The sequence below is a fragment of the Myripristis murdjan genome, chromosome 16, assembly GCF_902150065.1.
Source record: "Myripristis murdjan chromosome 16, fMyrMur1.1, whole genome shotgun sequence".
Taxonomy (NCBI): domain Eukaryota; kingdom Metazoa; phylum Chordata; class Actinopteri; order Holocentriformes; family Holocentridae; genus Myripristis; species Myripristis murdjan.
Genome location: NC_043995.1, coordinates 33,684,067 through 33,708,596, shown reverse-complemented (window position 1 = coordinate 33,708,596; position 24,530 = coordinate 33,684,067). Strand labels below are relative to the sequence as shown.

Sequence of the window (24,530 nt, the reverse complement as noted above, 5' to 3'; positions counted from 1 at the left end):
AGGTGATTTGTAATTTTCCTGTAATTTAATTGCAAGTTTGTAATCGTAATAAATATACTTCTGAGTCTTTTTTACCGTTGCTAATTTGATGGCCTTTTTGAAAAAAAAAAAAAAAAAAAAAATGATGAATTTTGTGGCACTTGCACGGTGATTGTCCTGTAATTTGATTTTTGGATTTCAGAGGGTTACATGTGTTTCTGCGGGAGGAAACGGAGGATCTGAAAAGTTCATGTAAATACTTTTTTTTGTTTGGTTTTTTTTTTGTTTTGTTTTTTTTGTTTTTTTTCTTAAAGAATTTCCGCTTTTATTGTTTGTGTTATTATAGCTAAATATCCGTGAAAGCGCAGAAACAAACTAACGTTAAGACACGAAACGGGAATAAATTTTAAAAATTAAACCTGTATGAAGTGAAAGCTCAAAGTCTCGCTTAAGTCATATCCATTCATTGTAATTTTTTCATTATTATTATTATTATTATTATTAGCCTACTATTATTTTACTTCACGTCGTGTCATTCCCAGCTGTTGGATCTCCATCAGGGAAATAAAACCACATTAACAGGTGAATCTGCATGATGTGGTTTGAACTGTGCAAAAGAGTTTTTAAAAATGTCTTTTTTTATCAAATCAAATAATCCAGCCGGATGTTTTCGGACAAAACCTTCAGCTCACGTGTTCATGTCCACGTCAAAAAGTTAAAATATTAACTGAGAAAAGGTTTCCACAATATATGCTGGAGTTTTGTTCCAGAGTAAAGGTGTGTGTGTGTGTGTGTGTGTGTGTGTGTGTGTGTGTGTGTGTGTGTGTTTACATTCATCAGTAGACCAGAGGGCGTCAAGGTTCTGTCTTTTAAACGCTGTTGTAATTTCACATCTGATTGTTTTATGAATATATTCTGCAATAAACGCCGTCGGCTGCCTTTCCTCCCTGTGTTTGTGTGTTTCATCTTTATTTAACCCTTTCAAACCCGGATGGACGTTTTAAACACTTGTGAAAGATGTTTTTCACGAAGAAGTGACCCAGGAATATACAGGAAATTAACAAAAGGTTGCAAGAAGATGACCCGGAAATTTGATTCAAAAAAGAGAATTTTTATGAAATAAAATAAAAACAGAATAATGCAAAAAAAAAAAAAAAAAAGTGGAACACTATATCGATTTTTATTATGTACCTACCTCTAATTTAACTACTGATTATTTTTGCCAATTTTCTGAGAATGTCTTATTCATGTTCTGGATGCTTGTTCAGATGCCTTTGACAAGCATTAAACACAAGAAATCTGGCCATTTAAATATAGCCTGTCGTTTTAATAATTGTAAATATAGTTCTCTTTTTTTCTGAAAATACTTTTTATTTCCAGGTACTTTTATTTTTATTTTCTTTTATTTATTCTTTTATTATTTATTTATTTACTATTTATTTACTACTGCTGATAGGATTTCATATAATTTTCATATCAGACTCTGTAGAGCAAAATCCCTCGGTCTGGTGGAGTGACTCTTACTGAGTTTGTCACACAGTCTGATGTCCTGCAGGGTTTCTGAGCCGCAGGCCTGCTGTCGCTGCCACTTTCCACAGACAGTCAGTAAACACACCATCTGATAAACAGCAGCACTGCACAGCGGCTGGACACCGTCAGATAAACATGAATCAAGCCCAACCCAAACTGCTGCTCGCTTACAGGCGATGAAATGAGGAAATGAAAACAAGTTTCACAGCTTAATCCAGATATCATGTGCTGGCAGCTCCCTGACTTCATTAGTGCGGCCAGGAGAGTGAAACTTAAGGAAAAGAAACCTAACTCTGGGTTATAGAGAGCTACTCTGGCTCTGTTGCGCACATCAGGATGGGAATTCAGGGCTTGACCAGCTTCATCAAGGCCAACAGTCACATCTACCGGGACGTCCAGTTCAGGGACAGCTGGCTGGTGGTGGATGGCTGTAACCTGTCATGCCACCTGTACTTTACCGCGGGTCTGGACCAGACGTACGGCGGGGACTATGCTGCGTTTGCGGACCTGATCGAGAGGTTCGTCAAAGCGCTGAGTGGCTGCGGGATCCAGCCCTACGTGGTGCTGGACGGAGGCGATGACCACACTGATAAGAAGCTGGAGACCAAGAAAAAACGAGCCGAGGCACTGATCCAAGCAGCCCATGAAAAGTCACAGGGCAGGCCGACTCAGGAGAACATCCTGCCCCCAATGTGCAGCTCGCTGTTCAGACAGACCCTGGTCCGGCTGGAGGTCCCAGTGGTCCAGTCCTTCTTAGAGGCAGACCAGGAGGTCGCTGCTCTGGCAAGTGAGTGGCAGTGTCCGGTGCTTTCCGGTGACAGCGACTTCTACATCTTTGACCTGCCGGCGGGGCTGCTGCCCATCCCCCATTTCCAGTGGAAGGTGGCGGAGCAGGAAGGCTACATCCCCTGTAAGAAATACACCGCCTCCAGCTTCTGCTCCTTCTACAACATCCAGCACCGCGTCCTGCCCGCCTTCGCCGCGCTGGCTGGGAACGGCTATGTGAAGCTGGAAGACATGGGGGTGTCCCTCCAGCTTGAAACCCATGAGAAAACCAGATCAGGCTACCTGGAGGCGCTGCTCCGCTGGCTGAGGGGCTTCCAGGAGCCCCAGGAGGCCCTGAAGGCGGCGCTGAAGTTGATGGGGGAGATGAGCAGGCAGAAAGAGGCGGAGGTCCTGAAGAGCTTGTCTGTGGGCATGGAGGAGTACCAGCTGCCTCCCAGCGCCCTGAGCCGGTTCTTTACTAATGGGACAGTGCCTCCCCTCCCCCCAAAGGTCCAGGCTCTGGTCCCGGACTGGTTCCGCCTGCCTTTCACCGAGGGCCGGCTGAACAAAGCCATCCCGAGCGTGCTGCGGCTGAGGAGGGCCCGCCTTCCTGCCATGGTGGAACACAAAAGCCTGCCCAGCGCCCATATCGCTTCCCGGCCGATCCGCCAGGTGATGTACGGGCTGCTGCTGGGCGAGGAGGAGGTGGAGGAGAACGACCGGAAGGGCCTCCTGCTGGCCAGCTTCATGGTCCAGTCGGTCTGCCGAGGAGCCGCTGGGCAGCTGAGCCTGGACTCCCTGGATAAGGTATCTCATTTTTACAGTCGTAATATACTGCCACCTCACTACTACGAATAACAACAGCAATGCTATTGAAGAGCACATCACATCAGTACGATGTGATGTGAGGACCACTGTAGGGAGAAATTATTTACAGGAAAAAAAAAAACCTCTAAATTTTCAAGTATTTTTCTCATAAATTTGTGAGTTTTTTTTATGTTTTTAATCTCGCAAATTCCATCTTCACTGATCCAGAAACAAAACACAGTAGGTATTCTGATGCCTGATCATAACGCAAGATCTGTCTGTCTATCTGCCTGCCTGTCTTTCTGTCTGTCTGTCTATCTGCCTGCCTGTCTCTCTCTGTCTGTCTGTCTGTCTGTCTGAGCGAACTGTGCTCCAGCAGCAAATATTTTGGACCAGCCACCAGTCCAAAGATATTTTAAATGTCCTAAATGGTTGAATCTTCTGTGTGAACCAAATAACATCGGTGCCGTGGCTTGTGTTGATGGCGGCGCCAGCAATGGGCCAGGGTGGGCCTGGGCCCACCCAATCAGAACAATATGTTTTCGGAATTAAAATGTTCATCCTATTTCCAGCCTTAGCAGACCTCATGTGACGCTAGCTTCTCAGGCAATCAGCAGCTTTCTATCATACGTGACTGCCGCCCCCAGGCTGCATCATCAGCATGTGACCCAATGAAATGAATGAGTTAGTTTGCGCGCAAACGGTCCCTCCCCGACTCAGGAAGAATGAAATGTGTACAGATAAAGAGAAAAAAAGAGAGACGGAGACGGAGTTTATTATGGCGAAACAGAGCAGCTTACTTGTCTTTTTCACCAAACAACTCCGTGTTGAGCAGGAGGAAACTCCTGCAGCCATTCCACCACTTGATTTAAATGTTACGAGTGCGAGTTGTAGTTTACCGGTGAGCTCAGCCGTCCGGCCCCGCTCCCAAAGCAACGCTAGTCCTCCTCCTCCTCCATCCATCCCCTCAGTCATGTCAGCAAGCCAAGCCACAGTAACAAAAATAACTGGGACCAAAACGGGTACTAAATGAATAAAAATAAAATAAATGTAAAAAAAAACAGTACACAGATTTTGGGTAATTATAACTATAGCTATTAAACATATAAACACAATCAAACGATGCTAACTCGCATAAACTTCCGAACTACAAGACCGCTTACCTCTCCCATGGAGATCAATAACAAAAGGGGCGGTAAGGGCGCGAAAAACACAATATATAGGGGCGGTGCCACACAATATAAGAACGTTGGGGGTACAGACACAAATTTATGTTCCGGTCCCTATGAACTGACTCGGAGGCCCAACCTGTCAGGTACTAAATGAATAAAAATAAAATAAATGTAAAAAAAAAAAAAACAGTACACAGATTTTGGGTAATTATAACAGTAATAATTATAACAAACAATAACTACTGTACATAGTGTTATATATTTGCCTGCTGCACGATTGACCCTGTTACACTCACCCCCCTAGAATTACACAAAATTCTGGGTTACAAAACAGTTCACATAAACACACTGGCCTTCAAGAAAACAACCAATCGACATGAACCAGCCATATGAGCTTCCTATCTAAAGGATAAGAGAATGAGAGTTTTGCTCAGCGCCTAGCAAGAACTCACAGTACTCCACAGACAAGGTGAGGTGCCCGATACACCACATGCACACAGGCCAACAATGTGGGTGAATGAAAAAAAAAAAAAAAAAAAAAAAAAAGAGGCTCTATACAGCAGCATATAACCCTAACAACATAAAGAGCGGTTTAGCAGAACACGCCACTCTGGTTCTTACATTTCACACATGAAGAACAGCACGGGGGCTTGACTGCACCCCTAGAATGGACTCAAGTTGTGTCATGGACTCAATCAAGCGGCACACTGGCTTAATGACTCTGCCAAACCTTGAGGTAAGTTGGCCATCTGCAGCAGAAGCTTGAGGTGGATTGGCTGGAGGTGGTTGTGGTAGGAGAGCTGGGGAAGTGGTTGGGGGGCTCAGAGCAGTGGCAGGGCCACCAGCAGCAGGGGAGGCTGCTACAGAGGGAGGTGGCGGACAGTCTGAATTAGAGGGCTCATCTATAGAGGACTGCTCACGGACCCATGAGGCAGTGTGGCCATCATCCCAGTTATCAACACTTGAAAGAGAACCAGCAAGGGAGGGCACAGCTGTTGCAGCTGCCGTGTCCAAACCAGACACATCTGTCACATGCCAATCAGATTCAGGGGGGGGGCATTGGTCATGCTAGGGGCAGGCACGGACATGAGAGCATCATCATCATCCAAGGCCTCCTCCAGCGGAAGGAAGTTGACCTGAAGCAGCAGGTTTCGGTGAACAACACGTTCATTTCCCTCTGGATCCCTGATCCGGTAGATATGCAGGGCAGGTTTTGAGGCCACCACAGTATATACAACAGGCAGCCACTTGTCAGAAAGCTTACGTTTCCCCTTGATGCCCTTGTTTACCAGTAGCACTCGGTCACCGAGAGACAGAGGCTGACCTTTGACCCGTTTGTTGTACTGGTCACACTGACGTCTTTGCTCAGCTGTGCAGTTCTTCCGAGCCAGTGCCATGGCACAGTGCAGGTCTTCCAAAAGGGATTTCACATAGCTATCGTAGTCACACACAGTCACATCATGGAGCACATTCCTGAAGAGAAGGTCAACCGGCAGCCTAGGGGCTCTCCCGAACATCAAGTAGAAGGGTGCAAACCCGGTGGTCTCATGAACAGTGCAATTGTATACAAAGATCATGGTCTGGATCATTTGCGGCCACTTCTGCTTGGAGCGAAGGGGGAGAGATCTCAACATGTTGCCCAAGGTGCGGTTAAACCTCTCCGTGACGCCATTCCCCATAGGATGGTAAGGCGAGGTGTGGGACTTGTCAACTCCTGACAACTTCAGGAGCTCAGCAATCAGCTCACTCTCGAAGTTTGCTCCCTGGTTGGAATGGAGGCGCTGAGGGAAGCCATAGATGCAGAAAAAGTTGTCCCACAGCTTCTTGGCTACCCTCTTGGCTGTTTGGTCCTGACAGGGAAAAGCGTGTGCCAACTTCGTGAAGTGATCAGTGATTACAAGAACATCCACGGACTTGTTGTGATTGTCTTCAGCCGACCAAAAGTCAATGCACACGAGCTCAAGAGGGGCAGAGGTCTTAATGCTCTCTAGTGGGGCTCTTGCGGAAGGCTCAGGAGTCTTGCTGAGAACACATCTGTGGCAGTGCTTCACATGGTTGCGGACATCCTTCTCCATGTCGTACCAGAAGAAACACTGGCGGGCCAGAGAAAGTGTGTGGGGCTGACCTTGATGACCAGCATGGTCATGAACACCTGACAATGCATCCGCCTTCAGGGACTCAGGCACAACAAACTGGAACCTCTTCTGTTTGGTTAAGGGGTCCCTTGTGACCCTATAGAGGATGCCATTGAGAAGTGTTAGTTTATCCCACTGCTTCAGGACTCTCAAAGTTGGCTGACTCTCATTGCAGCGTTCACGTCTGGAAGGTCTGCGTTTCCTGTCAACAAAGTGAGCGACCCTTGATATGACTAGGTCCTGTTGCTGGTGTGACTGAAGCTCGGCGAGGGACAAGGAAGGCAACATGTCCTGGCCAGGAGGTTCCAAGGTGGTGAGGTGATCAGCTAGGGAGGCCGCACGCTGCCTGGGAGCAGAGTCCCACTCGTCCAAGGAGGAAAGAAGAGAGGAGACATCATCTTGAGACATAGAGGGGTGACAAAGCAGACTCACATGGGCTCGATACATTGTCTGACTGAGGCTGACTGCAGGTTATGGCAGAGGCTGATAGAGAGTTAGGAGGGGGCTTTGGCTGGTGTGCCACTGAAGCAGCCTGGGGCACACCAAGCTTGAGAGGGTGAAAAGAATCAGCCCCGGAACTCTGATTGTAGGCTGACAAACTCACTGTGTGTTGGGCCTGGGCTGCAGTCCACTGTTCAGGTGCCTTCAGTTGGAATGACATGGCGAGCCTGGCATCAGGACAGTGATTAATGAACATCAAAACCACCTCAGCACTGGGGTCCTCCACGGACTTACCTCGCCTCCGAAGACACTCGTCAGCTGCATCGATGGATTTGTTAAGGCGAATCCAATAGTCCATAGCACACTCACCAGCACGGGGAACAGTGCTGTAAAAATCTTTCATGGGTAAGTTAGAGTATGACAGCTCACTGAAGTTACCTTTCAATATGTCAAATACAGCTGTGGGCAGGTCAGTTTTACTCAGTTCAGGGCAGCTGCGGAGCGACACTTTCACCACATCCCTGGCTTTGCCTGTAAGTCTTGACATTATCAGGTCAAACATTTCAGCATGAGTGTCACATTTCACCCTATTCAGGTAACATCTCATCATGTCCTCCCATTCATGAACAGAGAAGGCATCAGCATGATCACCTCTGAAGTACGGTGGAGCTTTGGTGTCTGGCTGCACAACAACCTTCAACTGTGACAAACCAGCATCACTGGATGACTGCCTTGTAGTGGGAGACTGAGGCTGGACGGTACTGGGCTGGTGCATAGTGTTAAGGCTGGCTGAGATGTTTTCTCCAATCTGTTTAGCCAGATTTGTAATCATGTCTCCAAAATCATCAACAGATATGACCTGTGTGGGCCTGGGGTCTGACTGGGTAATTGGTGTGGAACTAGCAGTGGGGGTCAAAGGTGGGTTAACTGACTGATCAGCTGTGTATTTGGGAACACTGGAGGACAACCAATCTCTACCAGCATTCCGCTGGCCCCTCCCCACCCCACCCCAAATGTGACATTATGCAAATGTTCATCCATATTATTAGCTATATCAATACAGCAACAGAAGTGCAATGTAGGAAAAAAAAAAAAAAAAATCAACACTGTAACTGTAAGGCAAACTGTCACAGTTATGCACAATTCAACAGTATGAGCCTAGCAAAGCAGAGTATAAGTAAAGCACATCAAATCCCCCACAATTTAACTAAAATCCAATGTGCATGACCATTCATAAGTGAATGGTCACAAAAAATGGTGACAAATACAAACAAAACAAAATGATATAAACCAAAAAGGCTCAGTTCACTAAATACACCAATACAAATCATAAGCCCACAAACCCGTATATAGTCATACTACTCCCTCAGGTCGTTTTTTTTTTTTTTTTTTTTTTTTTTTTGGGTCCTTAGTTACACAGTTCCTGTTTCATTCAAGTGTCCAAGCAGTGTACCGGCAGGTCACACCAGTAGCCTAATACAAGCACAAACCACCACGAAACAAAATTACAGGAGGGGAAAAAAAATATCCACACACTCCAAAACTGTGTGCGAGCGTCTCTTTACCGAGTTTATAACTGGTCAGTACACCTAGCGCGCACTCGGGAGCGAGCGCAGTTTTCCGACACCGCAGCAGCAGCGATGAGCAGGGAGCAGCAGCAGACAGGAGCCAGGTGTCAGCAGCCGTACCCCGGGGACCAGACGGGTGCTGATCGGGGATGCAACGGGTCGTCACGGCACCAAGTGTAACCGGTTGGATACGACTCTGCGTTGTAGGAAGGGTCTGAGACGATTACACCTTTGGAGGCAGTCTCCGTTTATTTTACACTTGACAAAAGGCATATAGGCCTAAAAAATATTTCCCTCCAGTCAGCTCCCCCAAAACACTGCGCCCCTAAAAATTAAATGATAAATAAACATGTTGAAATACATAGCAAGCACCTCACAGCTAGCTATTAAACATATAAACACAATCAAATGATGCTAACTCGCATAAACTTCCGAACTACAAGACCGCTTACCTCTCCCATGGAGATCAATAACAAAAGGGGCGGTAAGGGCGCGAAAAACACAATATATAGGGGCGGTGGCACACAATATAAGAACGTTGGGGGTACAGACACAAATTTATGTTCCGGTCCCTATGAACTGACTCGGAGGCCCAACCTGTCAGGTACTAAATGAATAAAAATAAAATAAATGTAAAAAAAAAAACAGTACACAGATTTTGGGTAATTATAACAGTAATAATTATAACAAACAATAACTACTGTACATAGTGTTATATATTTGCCTGCTGCACGATTGACCCTGTTATACATATGTAAATGATGCCGCGATTACCGGCGAATGGCCGCATTGCACAGTCAATAATCAACCATGTTGTCTGTGTCATTGCCCGCTGTGCTGCTGCAGCCGAGTATGAACAAAAGTTGATTTATAATGAAAGGTAGGCTATATGTGGCAGCATGTGTGCGCCGCTCACCTGTCAGATCCGGCAGACCTGACTGGGTGGCCGCGGCACCGGCCGGCCCGTGTAGGAGTAGTAACAGGAGGGCAGTCATTTCGCCCAGGGCGGCAACATGGGCAGAACCGCCACTGCTATGATAGATTTATTATTCTGAATAAGCTATAACCAAAATAACTTGGGCCTTTTTATGCTGTGTGTGCGTTTTATCTGTTGTTTATAAGACGGGTGCTTCCCATCCTTAAATGTGAGCCGCGTTCCATGCCGTTGTTAAATCAGTGTAACCCTCTGGCAGACCGCAGCACAAAATATCCCTGCGCCAGTGTAAACGGACATAGCGCTGCCTAGCAACCAACTACTCTGCGCTCAACTTCCTCGTTTGGTCACATTTGTTTCAAGGCTTTTGTAAACAAAATGTCAGACTCTGTAGTGAATTTTGATTTGCTGGGTGGTTGGAGGAGGTGCTTGGATGCTGAATTCACCACCAGCAACAATGTTTTCGCCGGTGTGGTAAAGAAACTCCGCCGAGAAGGACGTGACAAATCTTCCCACCACCAAGCCATAACCGAGGCAGACTGCCAGAAGATGAAGCACTTTCAGGCACCAAGTTCAGACACACCTTGGGGCAGGGCCGCTGGAAGTAATTTTGAACAGGGGGCACTGTGATTTTTATTTATTTATTTATTTATTTTAAAACAAACTCCGCGCCTATTTAAAATACACTTTAAATATAAATAAATACACTGAAATTGTCATATATATTGTCATATACACTGTAGTGCACAGAGCCAGACTATTGACAGTTTTTTTTTTTTTTAATTATTTTTTTAAATAACAGACGGCAGAACGAATATGCCATATTTAATTTTCTGCGCAGCAACACTGCACCTTCATCCACTGGATCATTGTCGAAAGGACATGCCATGTTCATGTAAAAAAAAAAAAAAAAAAAAGTCGCTTCCTAACTACTAATGGACTTCAAATAAAGGCCTACTGACTGTTTTTTAATTATTATTTTAAATAACAGTCGGCAGAACTAATACGCCACGCCAAAACTCGCCAGCTGACTGAATGAATGAGGAAGTTAAATACGGTGTGTGGCTGAAAGAGGGCGGACACAGAGAGAAACTCGAGGTTTCATGAGAAAAACCTGGTCCCGACCAGGTTAGTTTCATGGACTCTGTTACTGCGGTAACTGACCGAGAGCTTAAGTTACCTCCCTCTGTGAAACAGGCTACAGTTACCCCTCTGTCTCTGTTTTGAGTTACCTCCCTTTGTGAAACGGAAAACTCAGAGTTTCCCTCATTTCAGGGTTAACAGACTCAGAGTTTTCACTAAAACTGCTTTGTGAAACGGACCCCAGTTCTCCACATCTATTTCGCCAAGAACACACTTAACAAAGAAACACTTTCCGTCTCCAACCTTTTTACACAAACCACAAGGAAATAATCTCTGACTATTTAAACATTATTTCCCAGCTGGCATTCAACCGACGTTCAACGTTGAAATATAATTTAAAACATGTCAGTTGTTGTTTCAACATTGAAACAATGTTGAAATAATATATAAAGCTAACAAATGCGGAAACGTTGACAACTTATCAATAAATCAATGTTGAAATTTAAACAAGATCTGTATGTTGATTCAACCTATTGTCCTCTTCCATGTTCTATTTTGAAATTACCATTATGATCGTTATTTTTATTTTACTAGCATTTTTTGTATTTTGTTCATAATGTTCTTCAATTAAAAAAAATCAAAAATATACATTTTATACATTAAAAATAGACACAGATGAGTTTGTGTCCTGCATGTGGTGTATTTGAATACAAAGAGGTAATCTCGAGATCACATGAAACTTCATAAGCAGGAAGTATAGAAAATGATACAGACAATAGACATAAGGCAGAAGTCATAAATCTTATAAAGGATCAAATACACAAAATTTGGCAAGAATATTGGAATATTACTGATACAGTGCAGGAGCCCAAGGGAGGAGATCACACAGGACTTGACCAGACTCTGCATATTATAGGAAAACACCCCACTGGACCCGACTGCAATACACCAGAAACTGTTAAACATTTACTAATAGGCTGCAATGAATATAAAGAAGAAAGAAAGAGGAAAGTAGTAGGAAAAATAGCTCTGCTTTGAAAAATGTAACTAGAAAAGCAAAGCAACATATACTTTTTACACAGTGACCCTTAACAAGGCTGGAGTGCCAGCTCCCCCATAGACTCCCATTATACCTGGAACCCACAAGCTGGGGAGAAATGGAGAAACACACACTTTTGTAACTCGCCGAAACTCAGGCATTTTGGGGAGTTGGCAAATACTTTGACACAGTTTAAAAGCCCAAAGCCTTACCTTTCTCATGGTACCTTTTATTTTCTGCTCGGACTTACTGTCATTGAGAAAAAAGCATTTGTTTGACCACTACTTTTAGGCGATTTTTCACAGAAGCAGCACTGTCACTCATGCTGTGTGCTTCATAGAGCCTCATTTCTGGCTCCGCCCACACAAGCCCCAGTGGCACAGTGGATAGTGCCTCTGCCTGCCATGCAGGAGACCAGGGTTCAACTCCCCACCTGGGCAAGAGCCACAACACTACACAACCCACAAACAGCATAGGGCTGGCGGTTTACACATGGCCACAGGGTCGCAAGGGTGGCAAACACATTCAGAGTTTCTTCTTCTTACTTTTTAGTGATTCAGACAGAGGTCAGACACACACACCCCCCGGCAACGCCCCTGAGGCACTCTCAAAATTTCCGCCGGGAATTTTCTATATTAATTCACTCTTGGGCCTTCAACATTAGTTCACTCATGATGTTGAAACGTAAGACATTGAAACAACATCATAATATCAATGCTGATTTGGTTTGCAAAATCAAAACCAAACTCAACATTGATTCACCCATGAGTTATGTTGTTGATTCAGTGTTGAATAAATGTTAAAATGCCAGCTGGGTTAACAGCTCTCCACATCCATTACGCACAAAGCAGGCGGGTGGGTAGGCCTACACTCCTCTCCCCGGCTGCTCTCCGTTGTCATGGTTGCGGTGGTGCTTTTTTTTTTTCCACAGGTGGTGGTTTCCCGAAAAAAACTGAAATTCATTTTTGTGCCTTCAGTGTTTGTTTCTGTCACTGGACTAAGACTGTGTGACTAGCTACATTCATTCACTCTGCTGCAGCCGCTATGGATATATGCTGAATGGAGCAAGCGGGAAACCTGGGGTGTATTCAGCGCAGACGTACCGGTACGTAACGTCAAGCTAGCAGAAACGATAAAGCTCTTAACAACCTGTTGCATTACGCAAGCGTTGGGAGTATGGAAGCCCGGAGGGCCATTCTCCTCGCGACTGTAGCCGAAGAAGTGTGTGAGCAGACATTACCTTCAATGGATCATTACCGTAATTATCGGGGTACTGCAATACATTCAATGTCCGCTATGAAAAAAAAAAAAAAAAAAAACAGTTATTGTTAAACACTGTTTCAAAGAATTGTACCATAAGCCTACACAAACGTGTTTTAAGTTTTAAGGTGAATAAAAGTTGCCATATTATTGAAGAAAAACAATAAACTATGTCTGATCTATCATCACACTTACCACATACATGTGCTTTTACCTCCTCAAATGAGGGGTAAAATTTTAAACATAGGCTACACTGAAAGCCATACTGGAGCAATATTGTTTTAAATCACGGAGGCTTAAATACAGGCTGATGCTGATTGGATAACACCTGTGACACGCCCACCAAACGGAGGAAAACTACCTCCGAGGCATGTTGCTCTCTGTTACAAAACGTTACAACCAAACACACCATTCAATGAGACGTCACACAGCGTTACGTATCGTAACGTCGTTGAATACACCCATGATGTTAACAACGTAACTTCCGTGAACTGTGTTGATTAGGCCTAAAAATAATTAAATTAAAATCTAAAATACACATAATAGTCTACATGTGTCAAAAATCATTTCCCAAAATATTCATAAGGAATTTATACATTTTGCAAAAGATTTTAATAAATTTTTTAATAATCTCCCTCTCGCCACTAAGGGGTGCTGCAGCACCCCCAGCACCCCCACTTCCCGCGGCCATGCCTTGGGGGCTTGTCTGTAAAGTGTGGTTTGACGTGCAGCTTCATATGGGACGCAGGGCTAACGAGGGCCACCGCAAATTAAAGCCCGACTCTTTCAGCATTCGCCACGACGAAAATGGCCTAAAATATGTCACCTTGTCTTTCAATGAATGCACAAAAAAAATCACAAAGATGCTGCCGAAAAAACATAGAAAGCCTGCGCAGATTCATAGCCTATATGAGGAGCCGGGTAACCCACTGTGTCTGTTGGCCTCCCTCATAAAAGCAATAAGCCCCTTGAAGCCGTGAGTTTCAGTGATTTTACAACTCCGCTGGGCGTCGTGTCTTAGATAAGAACGCCCCTCAGCCGCTGTAAAATCACTGTAACCCACGGCTTCTCGGGGCTTATTGCTTAAATAATGTTGCACTTTATGTTCGATCTGAGTATGTTGGAACAGTGTAGCTTGGTTGGTTAAATAAATGGAGAGAGAGAGAGAGAGAGAGAGAGAGAGAGACAAAACCTCCAAAGATATATTTCCGTTTACAGTTTTGTGCAGTCAATAAGAGAGAGAAATGAAGTCTGCTGAGTTAAACGTCATTGTCCTGTTCAGCACTGAGGTGAGGACAGCGACACAATAGCCACTCAGGTGCAGACACGGCTGCTGTGATGCAGGTGGCAGTGCAGCGCTGTTTTTTGTTTGTTTGTTTGTTTGTTTGTTTGTTTGTTTTTTAATTGACCCACCTGTTTTTCTGTAGGCCCACACATTCACAAAATCCTGGCGCTGCTAGTGGTGTTGATCTGTGGATTTTGGAGACTTCAGCTTGTTGTGCCGTGAATCGAGTCACAGAATCCACAAACAGCAGTCAGTCAGTCATTTATAGCTGAGAGGGTCAGTTATAAATGTAAAAAATAAATGAAATAAATGATTGTGATTGACAGTGAAAGAGCGCTCCAGTTTGTGATATCTTTCTAAAGTTATTATGAATAGTTTTTTGGCTGCTGTTCACTTCTGAAGACATCACTTGGAGCTCTGATTCCTCCTCATAAACATTAATTATAATTTTGGACTCCATACAGACTAAATAATCAGTCGGTTAATTGAAAAAAAAAGAAAATCAATATTAATCAACAATGAAAACCGTCATCAACAACCGTCTTAATTTTTGAACTCTCCTTCCTGCTTTCTGTTTTTTCCTGTGTGAGATAAAACACATCTGTGTTGCACTGTCTGTCCCGCTCCACCAGGCGGAGCTCTCACAGCGTGTCCAGGTGTTGATGGAGGCTCTGGAGGTGCAGCCGTCCTGTTTTCAGGGTGTGGAGCCTCACCTGCGCCTCCTGGTGGCTGTTACCTGCTACTGGATGCAGAATGCGAAACCCACTCCACACCAGCACCTGCTGCAGGCTCTGCTGCTGGGACTGGTGACCACACACACACCGAGAAAGACAGCTGTCAGCACAGGTAGGACACACACACACACACACACGCACACACACACACGCACGCATGCACGCACACACACACACACACACACACACACACACACACACACACACAGGCAGGGGCGTCGTAGTGGGGGGAAAAGCGGGACTGATTACCCAGGGCCACAATGGGGGAGGGGGCCCTCGAAAGGCCTGAAATAAGAAGGTCGGCTATACAAGGGCCCAGTAAGATTTCTTTTCATGGGGCCCAAAATCCCTGTCGGCGCCCCTGCACACAGGAGCCGTCACTATGAAAGCCAGGTGAGTTTGTTTGTATAGTCCCATTCATACACAAAGCAATTCAAAGTGGTTTACAGAGGCATAGAAATACATTAAGAAATATAAAATATTGAGAAAACATGAAAAGTTCAACACCAAAATAAAAAGAAGCAGAACATTTTTGAAATAATCAAAGACAAAACAAAACAAGAGAAGGTTAAAAACGATAAAAGCAGAAACAAAACAAGAACAAGCAAAAAAAAAGAAATGACGCTATGAGTAAACAATGCTGTAGTAGTATTTTTCCCAACGTCATGCACCAACAGATGCCCCGTCCACATGGGCCTACAAGACACAACAAACCAGTTCAGACAGGAGCAATAATTTAACGAGAGCAAAGGAACACATATAGTACAGCCTCATGTGTGTTAAACAATATCCAGAGCAGGAATGAATAACAAGCCTGCTCCTCCAACGCCTCAGCTAAAAAACATAACTCAGACCATCTGAGGCAAGGACTGTGCATTTATCATTTTTAAACATAAAGCGTCCACATGAACCGTTGATGGACATTTAACTGAAACTGAGCCTGGAGAAACAGCTGATCTGTGAACAGATGCTGCAGTCTGCACACATCAGGAAACACATTTTTAGGAGAAGCCTGTTTCTGAGATGATGATACAAAGGACAAGAAAACAACAAGAGCATTTTGCACTTCTCCTTGATCACACAGTGGACACTCTGTCCTCCTCTGGAGGAGAGTGGAAGCATCCGGTTTCCACCGCCAGAGGAGAGAGCCCACATCTCAGCTGGGCACACACAGTGGGTTTACGCAGTATTTCTTCTGACCTGCCTTTGGAAATATTTTTGCACGCTCCCTTGCCCAAGCATAGTTCGAAAAACCCCAGTGGAAGGTTTGTTCAGTAAGTCTGTTATCAGGCCTGTTGATGAATCTGTTCCATAGTTGCACCGCGTCGCCTTTGCGCCGCACACGGCTGCCGTCCCGTGTCACTGCACACACCACCAGTTTCAGGGCTAGTTTATGAAGAGAGCGCGTGGCTCTGTGCTGCATCACAGTTGGTTCAGGAAAATTCATTTTAAACTGAGACTGTGACCCTACCCTCTTCCTGAGACACACAACCTGAGTTTTATCTTCAGTCTCCATTTCTTACACCAACAGCACACCATGTCATCTTCAGGACTGTATCATCTGCATAGAGAGTGCCAACCATACAGCCTCCCACTCCGACACCAGCAGCTGCCTTCTGGATTCTAGAGCTAGACCGTTGATATAAATGGCAAACACCGCAGGAGAGAATACGCCTTCTGTTTTACACCAAAGCAAGCAGCAATATTTACAATTTAATGAAACACTTTTTTGACCATTTTGGCCTGCAGAAAGCAAACTTTGACGTGCCTGACCTTTGACCTTAGATATATCTGTACATGCACAAAGACCACTGCTACACCCACATACACTTTGAGAGCCACAAGCCAACAGCTTCTCCAAGTACAGCATGTGAATGAACTGTTGAATGATGTGTGTGTTGTAGCTTTGAAGGTGGAGAACACAGATGCTACACCCAGTCTGGATCAAGATGTGGCTCACGCCTTCAACCAGTGGCAGTCCTGTGTGATGTTCAGCATTCAGCTCAACCAGCTGTTGTGTTTCCCTCTGCCTGAGCCTCAGGTCATCAGGTGAGACTGCACAGCCAATCACTACAACCAACACCAGACCACAGTTACTAACAGCATCATAAAGAGTGTTTGGGTCAAACTATCAAGCGATGGGTCAAGTTTCCCAGCACGTCAGCCGACTGGACGGAAACCTCGCTCTGCGGCTGAAAGTGACTGAGCAGCAAACAGCAGCTCTGCAGTCAGTGCTGCAGGTTTCTCTGCTGTTTGAAGCTCCTTATCAGGACAGTAATGCTCCCCTACAGCAGACTCGGAGCCTGAAGCTGAGGTGCAGCAGGCAGGAAGTGTAAAACGGTGGGGGCTCATTCAGCCCCAGTTCATTCTCATGAGTCTGCTCTAGCTGATGTTGTGTGGTTCCAACTGTCTTCTCTTGATGTTCTCCAGGTTGTATGAGGGAAAGCTGTTCCACCAGCTGGTCCACAGCCTGAGGAGGGGGATGCAACCTGAGCGTCTCCTGACGTCCTCTAGCCTGGAGCTCTACCGAACCCTGCTGGCCACCGTGCAGCAGGCCCGGCATCAGGGAACCTCAGCCTCCGCGGCCTCAGGGAGGAAAAGAGGAGATGCTCCACAGCACAGGAGAACCACACACACTCTGGAGGATCTGACCGCCAACATGGAGCAGCTGCACCTCCCGGACGAAGACAAGGAGGCGGCGACGGCAGACCAGGGTGGAGACTGGGTGCTGGTGACTCGCCACAAAGCCAAAGAGCGAGGCCACCAGCCCAAAAACCCAGAGCTCGGTCGCAAAAAGGAGCGCCGAGGTTGGAACTGACTCTCTGTGGCTGGAACCTGTCCAGGAATCCATCCATCCATCTGAGTTTCAATGTCCTGTCTATGTCCTTTATTTATTTTGGACAGAAAGAAGCAGACAGCAACAGCCAAAGCTTTCTTGGTGCAATTTTTTTTAATCATTTGGATGAGATTACTTTATCTGACCTGTTCCACAGGCAGATAGTCAGGAAGGCTAATGCCATTCTATCAGACGGTTCCCACCCGTTACATTCTGAGTTCCAGTTTTGGCCCTCTGGCTCAGATTTCCTTCTGTTAAAAGCAACAGGTACAAACACTCCTTTATCCCCACAGCCATTTCCTCTCTGAAGTCACATCAGGGGAGGAGTTGTATTTAACTTGTACCTGTGGCTGCTTACCTGGCTGCTGTTCTTGTTGTTTCTTGACTTATTGTTGAGCACTATTAGTGCTGCATCATATGATGGTGATGGTGGTGGTGATGATGATGGTGATGATGATGGTGATGGTGATGGTGATGATGATGATGATGATAATGCTCGCTGTTTGCACTTTCGCTGCCTTGTATGGGCTGTTCTGGATGCTGCTTCGCATGCATTTTGCATTTTGTACAATTCATTTATTTATGTACCTTCTTTAACTTTTTTAACTTTTTAGCTTCTTAACGACTGTGTCCAGTCCTGTTGTTTTAGCACACTGCATTACCCCACTGGGATAAATAAAGCTAAACTGAACTGAACTGAGAGCCAGGGAAGGGGTGTGATATTCCAAGAATTTTCAAGATTAAAGTCAGAAAATTTATGAGGAAAAATTCTGACACTATAAAGTCACACATTTACAGAGAACAAACTCTTAGCATTTCTTTCCTCTGTGTCCGTGGCTCCACCTGTGCTGCCCCCTGCTGGCCATGTCTCAGGCCTGCAGCTGATCCCCTCAGCAGATTCTACTCTGACATGGGATTCAGGAACAAGGAGATCCTGCTGATCTGAGCCCAGAATCAGCAGATTGTTTTCTTCTGAATCGGCCCAAGTCACAGCAACGTCTCTTCAGAGTCCAGATGCTGAGGAGGAGATTGGGGTTCTGGACTCAGACCAGCAGGATTTCCTTCTGACTGGATCCCACAGGAGGAGAACAGCTGGTTTCACTGTTTTTTTTTTTTGTTTGTTTGTTTTGGGGTTTTTTTTCGCATAAATTTATGAATTTATAATCTTGAAATTTTTCAGGGTTTTTTTCTCATAAATTTACCACTTTAATCTCAAAAATTCTGATTTTTTTCCTTGAAATATTACTCCGGCTTCATAATGTTTTCCTGTCCCTACAGCAACCCTAATATGTCGATGTACACAGTTAAAATATCAGAAGAAGAAAATGTCGGGGAAAAAAAAAACAGAAATGTAGTGTAAAATTAAATCTGCCGACTGTAAAAAGCATTAATTATCTGTAGCATACACACACATTATTACTGCAATTTTACAAGCAGTCTTTATATAAATACATGAAATACTTTACTTTTAACATATTCTTACCAAAAAACAGATTTTTTAAATGATAAAGAAAAGCTGAAGTACAGATAATTATAATTTTGTAGCAAAATAATAGTGAATCTTTTGTAATTCAAAATTTATTTTGTTATTTATTTTGTTTATTTTGTTAAATCACATTCAAATAAACAGTTAAGTTTTGTAAAATTAAGATCATTTTCCGGTGAGCCTCTAATTCAGTTAAAAAATGTAAATGGTAGGCTATAAGAAAATAGAAAATTTCCAGTGTGGTGTGTGAGGGCTTCAAGCCATTATCTATTTATTATATTGTTGATTAGTTTATTATTTTTTGACATGAATTTGAGTTTTTTTGTCATAAATTTACCTCTTCAATCTCAGATAATATTCAGTGTTCATTTACTCTCATGAACTCAATTTTAGTCTCAGAAATTCTGTGTTTTTCTCTCTGAAAATTAAAAATTAATAATATTACCCCGGCTCTGTAATTTCTCCAGTGGCCCTGACTCGCCGTCCTGGGACTGGGACAAATTCCTGTAAAAACTCCAAGTTCATTCCAAATTATTTATTTCCTGTTAGGACTGAGTGACACGGACAAAATCAAAAATCTGAATCAAAAATCTACAAAAAAAAAAAAAAAAAAAAAAAAAATGTCATCACCGATCCCTGCCTCACAAAATGATTCTCGCTTCTATAGATGGCGCGCTGTGTGTGTGTGTGTGTGTGTGTGTGTGTCTGTGTGTGTGTCTGTGTGTCTGTGTGTGTGAACTCAGACATGCTCGGGATTTCAGCAATATTTTGGAAAAGCTGGTATGTTTGCATGTTTATTAAAGGAGCAGTCCACCTAAAATTTATGATTATAAAATTTATGAATTTATAATCTTGAAAATTTTCAGGGTTTTTTTCTCATAAATTTACCACTTTAATCTCAAAAATTCTGATTTTCTTCCTTGAAATATTACTCCGGCTTCATAATGTTTTCCTACACAGATAAAAATGCAGTTTCTCGCTGTGTGATTTGGCGGGGTTTCCCCGGACCGACTCACGGCAGACAGAAGCAGGGGCTGGTGTTATTCAGCAGGAAGTAGTTCCCAAATCCACCACATTCCACAGAAAGCGTAAGACAGCCTGACCTGCAGGGCGCCCCCTGGTGGGAAAGGGATTTGTGTGTTTTGAGTGGACTGCTCCTTTAACTCACAGAGACACTCAGGCTGTTTGTAAGATGTGACTCTCCTCAGTCAGAAATCAGAGCGGAGGGAAACTTCTGTCGACCAATCAGAGTCCAGTATTGCGACGACTTCATATTCATTCAGTTTAATTTGTTGTTATTTATTGATTTGATTTTTTTCATTTAATGAAATCATGAAAACGGTGTAACGTAAGGTCAGACCGTCTGTTTACCTGTGCTTTTAATTTGAAAACCTGTGACAACCTCCATGAAAATGAGTTTTAATTTTGAAAAGCTGTTTCTGAGCTCGTGCTTCCTGGCGCGCTGAACTTTTTTTTTTTTTTTTTTTTTTTTATGTTGCTGCTACGTTAGTCACATTACTCTACCTTTTACTGATCTTTTTCTTTTTTTGTTTTGGTTTGTATCTGCGCATCACACTAATCAATTTATTAACACACTTTCTGATCATATACTACTACTATTATTATTATTATTATTATCATCATTATTATTATTATTATTATTGCATAGATAAACTTTGATGCCCAGGAGGTTAGGGGCCGCAGTCTGGATGACAGCAGAATCATGTTTTGAAGTTTTTCCTCTGGCGCCATCTAGAGGTGCAGTCCAGCCACTGTCAGGCCGATGGGACCAGATCCACACTGTGTTTTAACTCACACAATCACATCTTACACATATTTATTATATATGTGTATTATTTTTCCATCCCTTCAGTCATGACTGTGACTCAGCCTCACGACTCCAAACACGATAAGCACGACTGGATTAATCTGCTAAATTGTGAGTCAGATATTCAGTTCATAGAGATGTAGAGATTAAGCCTCTGAAACCTGACCTCCGAAACATGGTGTGGAAAAAGCGATGAACAAATTAGCATGAAAATTAATGCACAAAAAAAGCAGAAAATGAGTTATGTCACATGAAAATGAGCAGAACGGCCCCGCAAAACGAGCTGCAGGGTTTGTATTGAGAAAGAAGAAATTGACCCCAAAATTACCTCAAAAAAAGAAAGAAAGAAAGAAAGAAATATCCAATTTATCTCTTTTTCGAGGTGATTTGTAATTTTCCTGTAGGCTAATTTAATTGCAAGTTTGTAATCGTAATAAATATACTTCTGAGTCTTTTTTACCGTTGCTAATTTGATGGCCTTTTTGAAAAAAAAAAAAAAATTGATGAATTTTGTGGCAGTTGCACGGTGATTGTCCTGTAATTTGATTTTTGGATTTCAGAGGGTAACATGTGTTTCTGCGGGAGGAAACGGAGGATCTGAAAAGTTCATGTAAATACTTTTTTTGTTTGTTTGTTTTGTTTGTTTGTTTGTTTGTTTGTTTGTTTGTTTTTTTCTTAAAGAATTTCCGCTTTTATTGTTTGTGTTATTATAAATATCCGTGGAAGCGCAGAAAAAACTAACGTTAAGACACGAAACGGGAATAAATTTTAAAAAATTAAACCTGTATGAAGTGAAAGCTCAAAGTCTCGCTTAAGTCATATCCATTTATTGTAATTTTTCATTATTATTATTATTATTATTATTATTATTATTACTATTATTTTACTTCACGTCGTGTCATTCCCAGCTGTTGGATCTCCATCAGGGAAATAAAACCACATTAACAGGTGAATCTGCATGATGTGGTTTGAACTGTGCAAAAGAGTTTTTAAAAATGTCTTTCTTTATCAAATCAAATAATCCAGCCGGATGTTTTCGGACAAAACCTTCAGCTCACGTGTTCATGTTCACGTCACAATATTAAAATATTAACTCAGAAAAAGTTTCCACAATATATGCTGGAGTTTTGTTCCACAGTAAAGGTGTGTGTGTGTGTGTGTGTGTGTGTGTGTGTGTGTGTGTGTGTGTGTGTGTGTGTGTGTGTGTGTGTGTACATTCATCAGTAGAACAGAGGGCGTCAAGGTTCTGCCTTTTAGACGCTGTTGTAATTTCACATCTGATTGTCATATTAATATATTCTGCAATAAACGCCGTCGGCTGCCTGAACTCCCTGTGTTTGTGTGTTTCATCTTTATTTAACCCTTTCAAACCCGGATGAACGTTTTAAACACTTGTGAAAGATGTTTTTCACGAAGAAATGACCCAGGAATATACAGGAAGTTAATAAAGGTTTACAAGAAGATGACCCGGAAATTTGATTCAAAAAAGAGATTTTTTTTAATCATCAAATAAAATAAAAACAGAAAAATGCCAAAAAAAAGTGGAACACTATATCGATTTTTATTATGTACCTACCTCTATTTTAACTACTGATTATTTTTGCCAATTTTCTGAGAATGTTTTATTTATGTTCTGGATGCTTGTTCAGATGCCTTTGACAAGCATTAAACACAAGAAATCTGGCCATTTAAATATAGCCTGTCGTTTTAATAATTGTAAATATAGTTCTCTTTTTTTTTAAAATACTTTTTATTTCCAGGTATTTTTTCTTTTATTTTCTTTTATTTTTTCTTTTATTATTTATTTATTTACTATTTATTTACTACTGCTGATTGGATTTCATATAATTTTCATATCAGACTCTGTAGAGCAAAATCCCTCGGTCTGGTGGAGTGACTCTTACCGACAGTTTGTCACACAGTCTGATGTCCTGCAGGTTTCTGAGCCGCAGGCTTCCTGTCGCTGCACTTTCCACAGACAGTCAGTAAACACACCATCTGATCAAACAGCAGCACTGCACAGCGGCTGGTCACCGTCAGATAAACATGAATCAAGCCCAACCCAAACTGCTGCTCGCTTACAGGTGATGGAATGAGGAAATGAAAACAAGTTTCACAGCTTAATTCAGATATCATGTGCTGGCAGCTCTCTGACTTCATTAGTGCGGTCAGGAAAGTGAAACTTAAGGAAAAGAAACTTAACTCTGGGTTATAGTGCTGCTCTGGCTCTGTTGCGCACATCAGGATGGGAATTCCGGGCTTGACCAGCTTCATCAAGGCCAACAGTCAGAAGATCTACCGGAACGTCCAGTTCAGGGACAGTCGGCTGGTGGTGGATGGCTATAACCTGTCCTGTCACCTGTACTACACCGCGGGTCTGGACCAGACATACGGCGGGGACTATGCTGCGTATGCGGACCTGATGGAGAGGTTCGTCAAAGCGCTGAGGGGCTGCGGGATCCAGCCCTACGTGGTGCTGGACGGAGGCAGTGACCACACTGATAAGAAGCTGGAGACCAAGAAAAAACGAGCCGAGGCACGGATTCAAGCAGCCTCTCAAAAGTCACTGGGCAGGCGGACACAGTGGGACATCATGCCCCTGATGTGCAGCTCGCTGTTCAATCAGACGCTGGTCCGGCTAGAGGTCCCGGTGGTCCGGTGCTTCTTAGAGGCAGACCGGGAGGTCGCCGCCCTGGCAAGTGAGTGGAAGTGTCCGGTGCTCTCCAGTGACAGCGACTTCTACATCTTTGACCTGCCGGCGGGGCTGCTGCCCATCCCCCATTTCCAGTGGGAGGTGGCGGAGCAGAGAGGCTACGTCCCCTGTAAGAAATACACCGCCTCCAGCTTCTGCTCCATCTACAACATCCAGCGCCGCGTCCTGCCCGCCTTCGCCGCGCTGGCTGGGAACGACCTTGTGAAGCTGGAGGACATGGGGGTGACCCTCCGGCTGGAAGCCCAAGAGAAAGCCATATATGGCTACCTGGGGGCGCTACTCCGCTGGCTGAGGGGCTTCCAGGAGCCCCAGGAGGCCCTGAAGGCATCACTGAGGCTGATGGGGGAGATGAGCAGGCAGAAAGAGGCGGAGGTCCTGCAGAGCTTGTCTGTGGGCATGGAGGAGTACCAGCTGCCTCCCAGCGCCCTGAGCCGGTTCTTTACTGACGGGACAGTGCCTCCCCTCCCCCCGGAGGACCAGGGTCTGGTCCCGAACTGGATCCGCCTGCCTTTCACCGAGGATCGACTGGACAAAGTCATCCTGAACGTGCTGCGGCTGAGGAGGGTCCGCCTACTTGTCATGGTGGAGCACAAAGACCTGCCCAGCTCCCATCTCACCTCCCGGCCGATCCGCCAGGTGATGTACGGGCTGCTGCTGGGCGATGAGGAGGTGGAGGAGTACGACCGGGAGGGCCTCCAGCTGACCAGGTGCATGGTCCGGCCGGTCTGCAAAGGAGCCGCTGGGCAGCTGAGCCTGGACTCCCTGGATAAGGTATCTCATTTTTACCGTCACAATGTACTGCCACCTTACTACGAATAACAACAGCAATGATAACAACAACAACAACAACAGTAATAATACTGAAGAGCACATCACATCAGTACGATGTGATGTGAGGACTACTGTAGGGAGAAATTATTTAGGCTACGGGAAAA

The 24,530-nt window shown here is 44.1% G+C and overlaps 1 protein-coding gene across 1 annotated transcript; it reads left to right on the top strand.

Annotated features, from left to right (window-relative positions):
* The first annotated feature begins 1,795 nt into the window (after positions 1 to 1,795).
* Positions 1,796 to 17,550, top strand: LOC115374352 (protein asteroid homolog 1-like). Its single transcript, XM_030073210.1, has 4 exons — positions 1,796 to 3,081; positions 14,631 to 14,804; positions 16,645 to 16,781; positions 17,163 to 17,550. The coding sequence occupies exons 1-4, from the start codon at positions 1,846 to 1,848 to the stop codon at positions 17,548 to 17,550; spliced, it is 1,935 nt and encodes a 644-aa protein (XP_029929070.1). The 5' UTR covers positions 1,796 to 1,845.
* The last annotated feature ends 6,980 nt before the right edge of the window (positions 17,551 to 24,530 follow it).

Bases quoted from the DNA above. Each gene is read 5' to 3' on its own strand.
- LOC115374352 (XM_030073210.1), top strand. From the start codon at position 1,846: ATGGGAATTCAGGGCTTGACCAGCTTCATCAAGGCCAACAGTCACATC. The intron at 3,082-14,630 runs GTATCTCATTTT...CCGCTCCACCAG, and splicing joins GCCTGGACTCCCTGGATAAG to GCGGAGCTCTCACAGCGTGT. The intron at 14,805-16,644 runs GTGACCACACAC...GTAGCTTTGAAG, and splicing joins AGGCTCTGCTGCTGGGACTG to GTGGAGAACACAGATGCTAC.